The 13,578-nt window shown below is 38.2% G+C and overlaps 1 protein-coding gene across 1 annotated transcript in view; it reads left to right on the forward strand.

Annotated features, from left to right (window-relative positions):
- LAMP2 (lysosomal associated membrane protein 2) overlaps positions 1–6,760 on the forward strand; it is a 43,327-nt gene extending 36,567 nt beyond the window's left edge. The window contains exon 9 of the mRNA XM_033201765.1: positions 1,461–6,760. Coding sequence (XP_033057656.1) covers positions 1,461–1,600 — 140 coding nt within the window. The 3' untranslated portion in view covers positions 1,601–6,760. The remainder of the gene's footprint in view (positions 1–1,460) is intronic.
- Positions 6,761–13,578: the final 6,818 nt, after the last annotated feature.

The raw sequence follows: 13,578 nt of genomic DNA on the forward strand, positions 1-13,578 counted from the left end.
TTTGAGATGGGTTCTCGATATGTTGCCCAGGCTGGGTCTTAAACTCCTGGGCTCAAACAGTTCTCCCATCTCAGCTTCCCAAGTAGCTAGGACTATAGGCATAAGCCACCACGCTCAACTAAGGACACGGGTATCTTAAACTCACATATCCAAAACTGAGCATCTCTCTCTTCCACGTATCCTTTTCACCCCCTGTTCCATATAACTACAAAAAACTGAAATGCATATATTCTTCCTCTTTTATAGACTGGCACCAGCATCTACATAATCAGTCAAGTATGGAATTGGAAACCATTCTATTATCTCCTCCTCCTACATCCCCTACATCCATTTGGCCAATTTTGCCTTCTAATTTGATCTCCAGTCTGTACCTTCTGCTTTTCTTCTGCACTTCATTAATCCAGCTCAGGACAATATTATTGGTTACCTGGACTCTAGTGATAGAGATGCCCCCTACCTTACTACCTCCATCTGCCATAACTTCTGAAATGAAATCTTGCTTAATATCCTGCTGCTGAATTTTTTTTTTCATCAGGATAAGGCCAAACTACCTAAGAGCATATAGGACCTTTGTGACCTGGGTCCCTGTACACTTTTTCTGCCTTCTGTCCAGCCAAAATACCTTTGATCCATTGTTCTAGCTATGCCAACCTGCTTGCGTTTCCCTTGAAGTGCTGTGTCTTTTTACTCTCCATATTTTTGTCTGTGCTATTATACCTGGAATGCCCTTCCCCCATTACTTGCATCGTTAATTCCTATTCATCCTTAAAATCTCAGCTGAAGTCTTACCTTTTCAAAGTGTGTCTTATGTAATAAGGCTGAGCTTGAGTGTGCCTCTGAAATTTTTCCATGGCACTTTGTGTTGCCTGCTCCTACCACAACACATTTTGAAATTATAACCACTGATTTTTCTTGTCTGACTCTCACACTAGGACTGAGCATCTTGAGGCAAACAGTTATGTCATCAGGGCCCGCTTATATCTCTTTTCCCATTAGTAAATGACCCCAGATTGTAATGTATTGAGTTCTTATGTCTGCTTTGTATAGTTGTTCATTCAGTGAGTTAATATTTAACAATCTGCAATATTTGAAGCACTGTGCTTCTTCGACATCATAACAGTTTGCCTCTGAAAGCTCACGGCCTGATCATCAAGGCAAGGCTAATTATATTTGTTCATTATGTTCTGTTTAAGAAATCTGGGAAGTATGTGACCATGTTATACATTTTTCCTCCAAAATGACTACATTTTTACTTGGTACTTAAAAGTGTATTATTTGGTTATTTGGAAAATCACTTTTGTGGAACATCTCATTTGCTGATAATGAATGCCAATGACTTGTTACCTTGGTATAAAAAAACAAAATATGCATGTTAGGAAGTGCTGTCATTTTACTCAAAATACACAGATTTGAAAGTTTGTCACTGTTTCTGTTCTCAATTGTCCTTTCTCCACATCTAGCTCAAGACTGCAGTGCAGATGACGACAACTTCCTTGTGCCCATAGCAGTGGGAGCAGCCTTGGCAGGAGTACTTATTCTAGTGTTGCTGGCTTATTTTATTGGTCTCAAGCGCCATCATGCTGGATATGAGCAATTTTAGAATCTGCAACCTGATTGATTATATAAAAATACATGCAAATAACAAGGTTTTCTTACCTCTCAGTTGTTGAAACACTTTGCTTCTTAAAATTGATATGTTGAAACTTTAATTATTTTATCAATCCCAGCATTTTGATATCAGTCTTTATTTAATAAAACCTGTTCTCTTTAATAAGCTTAAAATCCAAAGTGTCATATTTACTGGTCCTGGAGACAAACTTGTTCAAAGGAACATCGATGTGCAATGTTTTAAGGTCTATCTTAAGAAGCCTTGGCCAAATTTTGATCCTAACTTTGAAGTATGCATTGAACTTATTAACATGGCCATTATAAGAATAAAATATGTAGTTGTGTCTTAATGGAATTAATAAATATCATTTCACGACTGGTATTCTGTTTCAGTGTATAAGGACTATAGTGATTTAAACTCATCAATGTGCCTTTGTATAAAGTTCATTAAATAAATATTGATGTGGTATAAATACCCATCAGATGTGCTTAAACTTGGTTTTCAGTTGAATAAAGTAGAGAATGTCCTCAGGACCATCAGCATTTTAAAGGTTATGTGACTTCTGATGATTTCTCTGAGTTTAAGTTAAGCATGAAGTTAGTACCTCAGGCTTGTGATTTTTTCCCTAGGGATGATACAGACCCAAGAGGCTACAACAGAACTTAAACTGGCTTCATAATTAGAGTTTTTAAGAGAATTGTTTGTGTTTCAGCAATATAGACTGAAAAGATTCAAGCATATTTAACCACTTGCTTTTTTGTTTCTTGTTTTGTTCTTCTTTGGATGCCTGATTGGTATTGAAAGATAGAAATATTCTATGAACTAATTAGGACAGATTGTGTTGTGTTTCTCTACCTCATCTTGTTGATCTCTGGAGCATTAAAATCTATTTAGTGTTGTCATCAGAGTGGTACTTATGAAATGTAAGCTAACAGCAATCTCAGAAGGGAGGCAGTGAAGCAATAGCAACTAGGCTCTTGTTTCTTCAAGATGGCCCCTGTGGGACAGTGCATAGATAGGGTTGTAAAGAGAAGCTTTTGGCATTAAAATGAACTAGATAATCAGCCCTTGTTGAAGCATATTCTGTGGTATAAGAGTGGCACAGATATGAAACATAGATAAGGAAGATTAATAGACTAGAAGACTTCCGCGTTGAAGTATTATTAACCCATTGTATGTATATATGGGCATGATCAGAGTTTCTATAACTTCCTGATTAACAATACAGTGTATCTTGTTACCCAGCTCTCAGTCTTTGAGAGCTTTCAGTAAAATATAGTAAGTTCTTTCAACATAGGCTAATGTGTGCTTACTGAAATGAGTGTTATGTACTCAGAACTGTAGCAACATTTTTATGAATGGCAAAAGTACAAGAGGAGGAAAAGTTAAAATTAGAAGAAAAGTACAAGTCATTGCTTAATCATAAATCACACCAGATAACACATTTTGTTAATTTCATTAGCTATTACCGGAAATGACCTTAACGATTATTTACAGAAAGGGGAGTGAAATTCATTGAGGTTCCATATCAAGTGGGCAACAAAACTATTATTAGCATTTTGATTAAAACTGCCCCTAATGAAATCTACTCACTCAACAGTAAAACAACAGCTGGTTTACACTTGAAATTATGAGATCAGAATTGGGCACTTTGGGCTTCCATACTATGTTTTGCTTAAGTTTTTTTTTTTAATACTAATATGGACGTTTTCAATAGTAATATACCAAAACACTCCTATTTTAATCTCTGTTTGCTACTTCAAAACCTAATCCTTCTCAGATGGGACCATGAGCATAAGAGGAAAAGAGAAGAGAAGGAACACTTGTTGACCTCCTGATGTGTATCAGGTGCTTTAGAAATAAAATTGTATTTAATCCTCAAATACCTTACGGGTATTATCCCCCTCTTACAGATGAGGAAAGTGAGGCCCCATTTAAATAACTTGCCCAAGGTCCTTTGGCTAGTACTGGAAGGAGTCAAGATTTAAACTCAGTGCTGTCTGAATCCAGAACTCAAAATCTACATTGCACATGTTGCTTTCCTGGTGGTTCGGTGGAATGGACTGCAATGAATTAAATACTGCTGTTATTCTTCCAGGCCACTGCTCAGCTAAAAGTAATTGTGTATAACCTGCTAGCTACCTAATGCCTGTGCAAAAAAAAAAAAATATATATATATACATACATATATGTGTGTGTGCATATGTGTGTGTATATATATATACTGCATTCTTGATCCTAAGTCTTTTTTAACTTATATTTTATTACTTATACAGAATTCTTATTATACTTTAATTATAGGTGTAACAAAGGAGAAAGAGAGTAGGGAATACACAGGCAGTGGTTTTAAGTGAAGATGATGACTCCTTAACCCAGTGTCATTAGATAATCAAACCTAAAGTCTTCCCATATTAGGCAAGCACAATTCTCTATTTTGGGCCCTTCCTGTTCTTCCCTTACCTTCTGCTTTTTGTACTGAGGAATTTCGTGTGATTTTAAATAAAGCGATAATGAGATATTGAGCAAATAAAATAGAGGTAATGCTATAAAAGACTAAGCTATGTACACTTTAAAAATGCTTGTTTCTCGCATGCTTTTTACTACTTAATTGCATTCTTTACTAATTTCCTTTCCTTGCTGTCTGTTCTTTTCTAACAGCTGAAGAATGTTCTGCTGACTCTGACCTCAACTTTCTTATTCCTGTTGCAGTGGGTGTGGCCTTGGGCTTCCTTATAATTGTTGTCTTTATCTCTTATATGATTGGAAGAAGGAAAAGCCGTACTGGTTATCAGTCTGTGTAATCAATTAAATCTAGTGGGTTTTGTTTTGTTTTGTTTTCAATTAGAAGTTACGTTTCCTTTGGCTAAAAGCCAGGACATGCTGTGCAATAGATTGTTTAAGATATGCAGACAAACTTAAGTGAGTTGCTAGCTAACTTGGGCATGAGTACACTTATTTAAGAGAAAATATATTAGGACCAATTCTTTTGCTTTTTTTCTTCCTTTGTTAAAGTATAATTAAAAGAAAAATTGTGGCTTAGAATATTTTAAGTTAGTAATGATTTTAGGCCCCTGGATCCAATTATGAAAGCATTTTTACTGATGTGTAATTTTATATGTTACAGTTACTTATATTTTACTACTTTGATGTTATTTGCAAAATCAAAGGTGTTAAAGAATTTAACGTGCTTCAGGAAATAAATTCAAGAATATAATGGATTCATTTTCATTAGTGGCAGAAACGAAATTTGGTTCATGATAAGACTTCCTTTCCCCACCTCCTGATCAGCATTATTTAAATCTGTATTTTTTTTGTTAAGAAAGAAATGGCTTCATGATATCGTATTAATAGCAAAAGTTTGGCTGTTTTCTTCGTCACTGTTAATAGCTACTATATTTTAACAAGGAAATTTCTTTTTTTTTTTTTCTGGAGTTTGGAATATACTGATTATCTCAGACTTGACATTTATACTGAAGGATGAAGTAAGACCTTCAGCTTTTTTTAAAAAGGTGTTGATTTGGAACACCTGTATGGGTTATGGTTTATTAAGGTTGTGGTTTAGAAAGATTTTTTCCCTCAGAGCCTTAACTTGTTAAGAAGGTTCATTTATCCTGCACTGAAAACAAAAACTCTATATACTTTGTTTGTGTGCCTCCTGCACTCTCCCATTCCCTACATGAATATGCTCTAGTTGATATTTTTAATATATTGATTTCTTTTTTCTCACAGCAACAAGTGCTTACTCTAGAGGTTAGTGGGCCCTGATATGTCACCAGTCAGATGCCTGCCTAGCCAAAGCTGGACCAAGATTATTCTGTACATTTGTTGATCTTGATGTAGACTTATATCCCTGTAGGGACCGCTAATAGCTCTGGCTTCTGGAGTAAGGTACTAGAGACCGCTCATCCCCGTGTCTGCTTGATTGGTTCAGCTGTTCAATTGCACTTTTATTTGGAAGCACAGTGTTGAAGTTGTCTGGGGTTCAAATGGCTGCTTTGTACACCTGTCATTAGTGTAAGGCAGATGTTTATTTTATCAAGCTATTTTATCTCTATATTTAACTAAAAACAAAAGTTCCCAAAGATCTGCCTTCACTTCAGAAAATATTTTTTGGATTAAAAAATTTAAGCCTAAACCTTAAATAAAGTGAGTTGGTTATTCAATCCAAGGATTAAGTCCCAATCTACCTCTCAGCACAATGCAGAAGCTCACCACTGTATTGCTGCCATTAACTCATGCCAGAACCCTTTGTCAATAACTGGAATTACAAAATTTTGTTAAAGAAAATTTATCAAGATCTTTCTTTACTGCCTTCTCTATATGTACATCTCAAAAACATGTACATCTCGAAAACATGTACATCTCAAAAACTGGAGTAGAAAGTTAGATTGCTCAATTACAACTCCTCTAGAACTCTACAGCTCTGACATGCAGATTCACACTCTCCTCTATTTGCTAAGTATGTAAAGAATGTTTTCTTTTAAAGTGTTCTCTTTTGAGAACAACTGCTTATCTGTTATAAAAGCATTTGGTTAAATTGATAGCATCATAAAAAACAGTGGCTTCATTTCAATACATATTTTTGAGATGATTGTCTAGAAGCCAGATTAATTAAATCCAGCTTGTGACCTTGCTAAGCATATAAATTGGAAATTCAGATACATTCAAAATTATGGGTTCATTTAAAAGTGTTCTACCTTTTGGGTATGAGACTAATATCACTAATTCCTCAATAGTTATCATGGCTCTATCTTAATTAATTAGAAAATATGTGTGTTTAATTCTTTGAGAATTAAAATACAGAATATTAACAGAGGGTTAAAAACTGCTTCAACTCCAATAAGATAAAGGAAGCTCAACATCTATGAGCTGAGTGTTTAATTAGCTTTGCCTACTGGGTTCATTTTTATGTCAATACAACAGTGGATCAGACAGTACGACTTTGAACTGGTGAATGTAAAGAATTGTTTTTCACCTAAGCTGCTTTGGAAGAACTGATGCTTGCTGCTAACTAAAGTTTTGGATGTATCAATTTAGAGAACCAATTACTACCTGCAAAATAAAGCATACTGTGGTACTTCTGTTTGATCTAGTATGTGTGATTTTAGATTGATGGATTAAAAATTAATAAAGATCATACATTTCATGCCACTATGGATAACCTCATTTTTATTCTATATGCTCAGCCTTAAGAGCTTAGAGTTAATTGTATAACCTAAGTTCCTTAAATTCTAGTCTCTTGGATTGTCAACAGGAATCGTAGGATCTCATAGATCTGCAACTTAACCAAGTCCTGTCATTAGGAAGGCGCTAGTACAGAACCTTTAGTACAGACACCTCAAATAGGGGGACCTACATAGTCATGGAAATTACAGGAAAACATCAAAAACAAAATATGGAAATCTAACAAATGTAAGAACATCTTAACAAATGTACTTTCAGCGTATGTCTGTCTGCATTGATGAACTGTACTCATTGTTGAAGTTCATTTCATTCTGAGTGAGATATACCTCAGGGATATGGTGGGGCAAGGGGACGAGCTATCCATTTTCTGAATTTCCTTTAAATTCCTTGCAATCCAGTCTAATGCTCAATTTTTATATAATTGGATAAAACGACAACACATACATAAACATACTCCTTTTTACATAAGAAGTATTTTTGGTGGGAGAAGGAATTAGACATTGGCTCCCTCTATAGTTCCAGAATAATAGGGTTTCATTTTCTGAAAGACATTTAATAGCTTGTAATTAAGTCAAAAAAAAATGGCCTTCATAACTCTGCCACCTCACGAGGCCTCTGAAATAAGCACTTTAAGTTGACTGATCATCAGGAGGAGTGGTTCCATATATGCTGCTGTGAGGGTTACAATGTATCTAGAAAGTCAATTTGGAGGGTCATCTTTTTAAGTTCAATGTGTATACTTTTTGAATGCCAGAACTGCCTTTAGAATTCTGATGAAATGTTTTTCCTTTGTTTTTGCTGTCTGCATGTATTTTGATAGCAGTGTAAGTTTGGGTCCCTTTAATTTCAAGAGGTATGCATAATGAATGTGAGAAATCTTGCCATACAATGCATCTTTAGTAGGAAAAAGCCATAATTTTACTGAGCAGTTATAGTGCTGTGCACTTTAAACACGTTATTTCATTTAATATACCAACTGTCTGAGGTTGGGGGTATCATTTCCAGTTTACAGATGAGATAACTGAGGCTCGAGTTGGTTGCTTAACCAAAGTCACACAGGATTAAGTGGCAAAATGAACATTTGAGCCCAGTTCTATTTGCCCCCCAAAGAACATGCAGTTAACCACTATACATCCTGCCTTTTGCAGAAACAATAGATTTTTTCAAAGCACATGCCTTACATTAAATGATTACAGAAATCTGACTTCTGTACTCTTCTATCTTGTATGTAGTTGCCTTATAAATATTCTTCAATATTCTTAAAATAACTTGAGTTTATCCAGCCCACTTGTGGGGCAGATGGATGTTATGGCAGCATGCCTTTTGGAAGATCAAAACCAAGCCCAGTTTGCACTGTACCTCATCAGTAATATTAAGCCCTGAATGTCACTTTTTTTCAGGGTAGCCTCATCTGGTTATTCTGATCACATATCATTGTCATTCTGCCCTCAAACTCTTGTGCATCATGAATCATTTTGACTGTGTATAAGTGTCTTTAAGAAACTAAATGGAACTGTCTCTCTCTTCTCACTTTCCTTAATACCATTCATACCCCTTCCCCTCCTCCCTCAGCTTTAAGTGCAGTGTAGCCATGACACTCAACTATCTTTGCCAGGTGGTTCTGAACCCTATTAATACACAGTTCCTATTCCCAAATCTAAGGCCTTTTGGGAAGGGTTTCAAGAATTTTTTTTTTTTTTTTTGAGACAGAGTCTCACTCTGTTGAACAGGCTGGCGTGCAGGGGCACGATCTCGGCTCACTGCAACCTCTGCCTCCTAGGTTCAAGCGACCGTCATACCTCAGCCCCCCGAGTAGCTCCCAAGTAGCTGGGATAGCCACCATGCCCGGCTAATTTTTGCATTTTTAGTAGAGACGGGGTTTCACCGTGTTGGCCAGGCTGGCCTCGAACTCCCAACCTCAGGTGATCCACCTGCCTTGGCCTCCCAAAGTGCTGGGATTACAGGCGTGAGCCACTGTTTACACAGCCGATTTCAAGAAATCTTTACCTGCAGTTTCCAGCCATAATCTGGGGCAGCCCCATGCCCCTCCCTCCTCATCTACTACTTTCCTGTATTCACTTCAGCCATATTGACCCCCTTGCTACACCTGGCTAATTTTTGTTTATTTTTGTATCTTTAGTAGAGACAAGGTTTCACCATGTTGGCCAGGTTGCTCTCGAACTCCTGACCTCAAGTGATCTGCCCGCCTCAGCCTCCCAAAGTGCTGGGATTATAGGCGTGAGCCACCATACCCGGCCAATGTTAGCTTTTTATTTATATCAATCTGGACTTCCTCCTAAAGATGACAGATGTCAGCTGTTTAGATAAGATCATAGAAAGAGGAAGTGGAGAGAGAAAAGGCTGAGGTAAAACCTTAAGGAACAGAAATCTACTTAGACTGGGTTAAAAAGAACAAAAGAGGCCGGGCGCAGTGGCTCACTCCTGTAATCCCAGCACTTTGGGAGGCCGAGGCAGGCGGATCATGAGGTCAGGAGAGCGAGACCACCCTGGCTAACACAGTGAAACCCCGTCTCTATTAAAAATTAAAAAAAATTAGCCAGGCGTGGTGGCGGGCGCCTGTAGTCCCAGCTACTCGGGAGGCTGAGGCAGGAGAATGGCGTGAACCCGGGAGGCGGAGCTTGCAGTGAGCCGAGATAGTGCCACTGCACTCCAGTCAGGGCGACAGAGCAAGATCCGCCTCAAAAAAAAAAAAAAAAAAAAGAAAAGAAAAGAAAGAAAAAAAAAGAAAAGAAAGAAAAAGAAAAAAAGAAAAGATCGAATTGTGAAGCTATGGGGTAAGTCTCACAGAATTCAATTGAAAGAAGTACATCTTGGACTCAAAGGAATACAGAATTAGATTATAAAGCTTCAACTGAGAGAATACACGGGTGATGACTACCAAGAAGGTTTAGGAAAAAATGAATAATGAGTAATAGCTTTCACTGCATTTGTTAAAATGTATTAGAAAGCTAGAATCAGATGTTAGGTGGGTATAAGAATAGACCAACAGTTCAAAGGACAAGACACAGTATGCACACAAATATATACAGCAGTATGTATTTATGTGTATGTGTATATACATTATGTATGTATATACAGTATGCGTGTGTATATGTGTGTGTGTGTATATATATATGGTATTTGATAAGGATATTGTTTTCAGATGAGTGGGGAAAGAATGGAACATTTACAAATGATGCTGAGGGCCAGGCATGGTGGCTCATGCCTGTAATCCCAGCACTTTGAGGGGCCAACACAGGTGGATCACTTGAGGCCAGGAGTTTGAGACCACCCTGGGCAAAATAGCAAGACCCTGTCTCCACAAAAAATAAAAAATAAAAATTAGCTGGATGTGGTGGCACATGCCTATATTCCCAGATACCCAGGAGGCTGAGGTGGCAGGATTGTTTGAGTCCAGGAGTTTGAGGTTGCAGTGAGCCATGATTATACCACTGCACTCTAGTCTGGGCAACAGAGGGAGACCCTGTCTCAAAAAATAAATTAAAAGAAATATGATGCTAAGATACTAAGATACTAGGTTAGCTATTTGGGGGAAAATACACTTAGTTGCCTACTCACAATACCAAAAGAATTCAAGGATAGAGTTAAGTTTTTTTAAAAAAAAAAAACTATAAAAGGTATAGAATCAAATATAATGGCTGTTTATTTTACCTCAAAATAAAGACCTTCCTAAGAATAGAAGAAAAAGAAGAAATGGCAGTGGAAAAAAAGATTTCCATATAAAAACATTTAATATATCTGACCACTAAAATGCTACCAGACACAAATTCACAGGTAAACTACAAACAAGGGAAAGTATTTGCAATCTTAAGTATAACAAAGAGTTAAGGTGATATTTTTACTATCAAATAAATACAAACAAGATAAGATGAATATTCCCTGAATAAGCTGGAATAAGGACATGAATAGCAAAGTCATGCCAGAAGAATTGCTGATGGATAAGCAACTTGAAAAAATGTTCCATCTCCCTAGTAAACAAAGAAATACAGGTCGAGTATCCCATATCTGAAATGCTTGGGACCAGAAGTGTTTTGGATTTTAGATTTTTTTTTTTTAGATTTTGGAATATTTACCTTATATTTGCCAGTTGAACATCCCTAATCTGAAAATCTGAACTGCTCTGATGAGCATTTACTTTGAGCATCATGGTGGCACTCAAAAAGTTTTGGGTTTTGGAGCATTTCAGGTTCTGGGTTTTTGGATTACAGATGTTCAGCCTGTATAAATTAAAACAACATATCTTTCAAACTGGCTAAGATATTTTTAGTGACAATATTCACTCTTGGCCATGATACAGAAGACCGCACACTAACAATGTTGGGAGTGAAAATAAAAATTTTCAAACAATCTAAGTACCCAGTAAGATAGAACTAAGTAAGCATATTGTGAAATGTTGACATGACAAAATGTTACAAAGCCATTTAATATCACAATATCAAAAATAAAGAATATGAGACTGTGCTTGTGTCTTACTGTTAAGTGAGAAATGAACATCAGAAAGAAATATGTACCATTCTGTTTTGGTAAATAAATCTCTCTACCTCTATCTCTCTTTCTCTCTACATATCTACATCTAACTACTCGTCTACCACCCAAAAAGTGTTTCTGCCTGTCCTTATACCTTACCACGTGATTGGTACAGAGTCCACCACAGCAGGCTCCAGATTGGAACCGTTACTTCTACAGTTGAGGCCACAACAGAATGTGTACTGTGTCCTGTCTTGGTATATATGTACGTATATCTGTAAATATGTGTGTGTATGTAAAGTAAATACATCAAAGTATAAACAGCAGTCACCTCCAGGTTTTGGGATTATGGGTGGTGTGAATTGTTTTTCATAGTTCTTTTTTGATAAATGCAGTCTATTTTGATAATCAGAAGGGTCTCGGGAAAATGATTTCCCAAGAGAGTAGATTTAAATCTCCTTGATTCTTTCCTGTGTGTCTTGGTTTCTAGTGTTGGTGCTCGAAAAGGAGTTAGCGGAAGGAGAGGATTGGGGACATGGCTCCTAGGGGTGTTGGCCTGGTTCTTTCTTGCGTTCTGCATGTGAGAGCTGGCCCCATGAGAGGACAAAGCCTCCACTTCTACCAGATATCAGGGCACTCTCCTCATTTGAAACATGTTTTTATCAAGAAAAATTCCTTTATTTTACGTTGTTCATCAGTCCAGTCACTTAGCCTTGATCACGTGCCGCTCTCCCGCCCCCCACAGGAATACAGAAGCACACTTATCCGTCAGTCTATTGTTCTCTCCTGTGATGCCTGACAGGTGCTTCCCCCTAGACCTGCATATTATCTGCAGAGGTTTCCATAGTAAGGGTCTGAGTTGGAGCCACTACTTGCAGCTGAATGAGAGTGGAAGTTTTGATGGCAAGAGCCTTGGTGGGGGTGGGGATGGGGGACATGCCAAACATCGCATGCTGTCTATCTCCTGCATCTCTGTCTCTGCAGGTTTTGCCAGGCCAACACTCCTAGGAGCCATGTCCCCAACCCTCTCCTGCCATTTCCTTTCCTAGCACCAATACTATCCATAGCAACGAAGCCTGACTCTTTTGGCACATCATCCCACTTCCCTTTCTGCCATACTGTCTCTGTGACTCAAATTTCCTTCATTATCATCAATGATATGGGTCAAGGTATTGGCATACCCTATTAACTGCTATTAATTGGTAAGGGTAAAAAGTTAAGGCACTGTGTTATAGTAGAAAAAGCATGGAGTTTTGTCCCGACCTGCAGGACAGTCGACACGGACCCTGGAAGGGGGAGTGGGAATGGGGGGACAAGAAAATAAGAGAAATAAAGACAAGACAAATAGCCTGATTAAGTCTCGTTTAATGGCGGCGGTGCAATGCCTTATATAGGCTGGCAGGGGAAGAGGTTGGGCCAGGGCGGTGACGGGGGCCGGGTTTTCCCCAATTATAATCGCGCCTGCGCCGTTGGTTGGTAATTTTCCCGGGCGCGGAATCGCGCCTGCGCTGTAGGCTGCATATCTTCCTGGGCGCGGAAATGTTTACGCGCGCGCGGGAAAAGTTTGTAATGAAGAACCCGGAAATGTGCCATCTTGTCTCCGCTTTACGGAGATTAAGCAACGGAGGTCGGCTAATTCCGGGCCTCATGGCTCCGGACAGAGTTTGGTGCCAGGCAAATTGGAGTTTGAACCCAGGCTTTACCAACTCCCAACTGAATGACTTTAGGTAGGTGATTGAGTTGCTCCATCTGTAAAATAGGATAGAATATCCTCCTTGAAGACAGTTAAAGGGGGTTAGCTATTATACCTATAACTTTACAGAGATGTGATGGTTACTGACAGGATAATGGCCATAAAGTCTCACATAGAAGGCACTCAATGGTATGAGTAGGCAATCGAGAGGCATCCCTTATACTCATTACCCCAGCATCACAAAGCAGAACCCCGAGGGTAGGGGAAGGGAATCAACACTTTTTGCGGTCTGAAGAAATTCAGAAACTTGTTCAAGGTTGCACACCTAGTGAATAGCAGAGCAGGTATTTGAACTCAGTTCTCTCTGGTGCCAAAGCTCAGGCTCTTCCCACAAACATCTCACTTCCTGCTTTTACCTACATGTTCCATTCCCAGAACGAAGGGAGAATTGACAGCCAACTTCAGTGATTCTGGCCAAAGATTCAGGCAGGTTACTGTGAAAAAAGCCCTGATATGTGGGGTAATCACACTGAGCTATACAAAAAGCTATGCACAGAACTTCATACATTCCAGTGGACATCAGAGTACATTGTGAAGCCCTAAA

Source organism: Trachypithecus francoisi, unplaced genomic scaffold (assembly GCF_009764315.1).
Source record: "Trachypithecus francoisi isolate TF-2019V2 unplaced genomic scaffold, Tfra_2.0 Lachesis_group6, whole genome shotgun sequence".
In the NCBI taxonomy this organism is placed as follows: Eukaryota; Metazoa; Chordata; class Mammalia; order Primates; family Cercopithecidae; genus Trachypithecus; species Trachypithecus francoisi.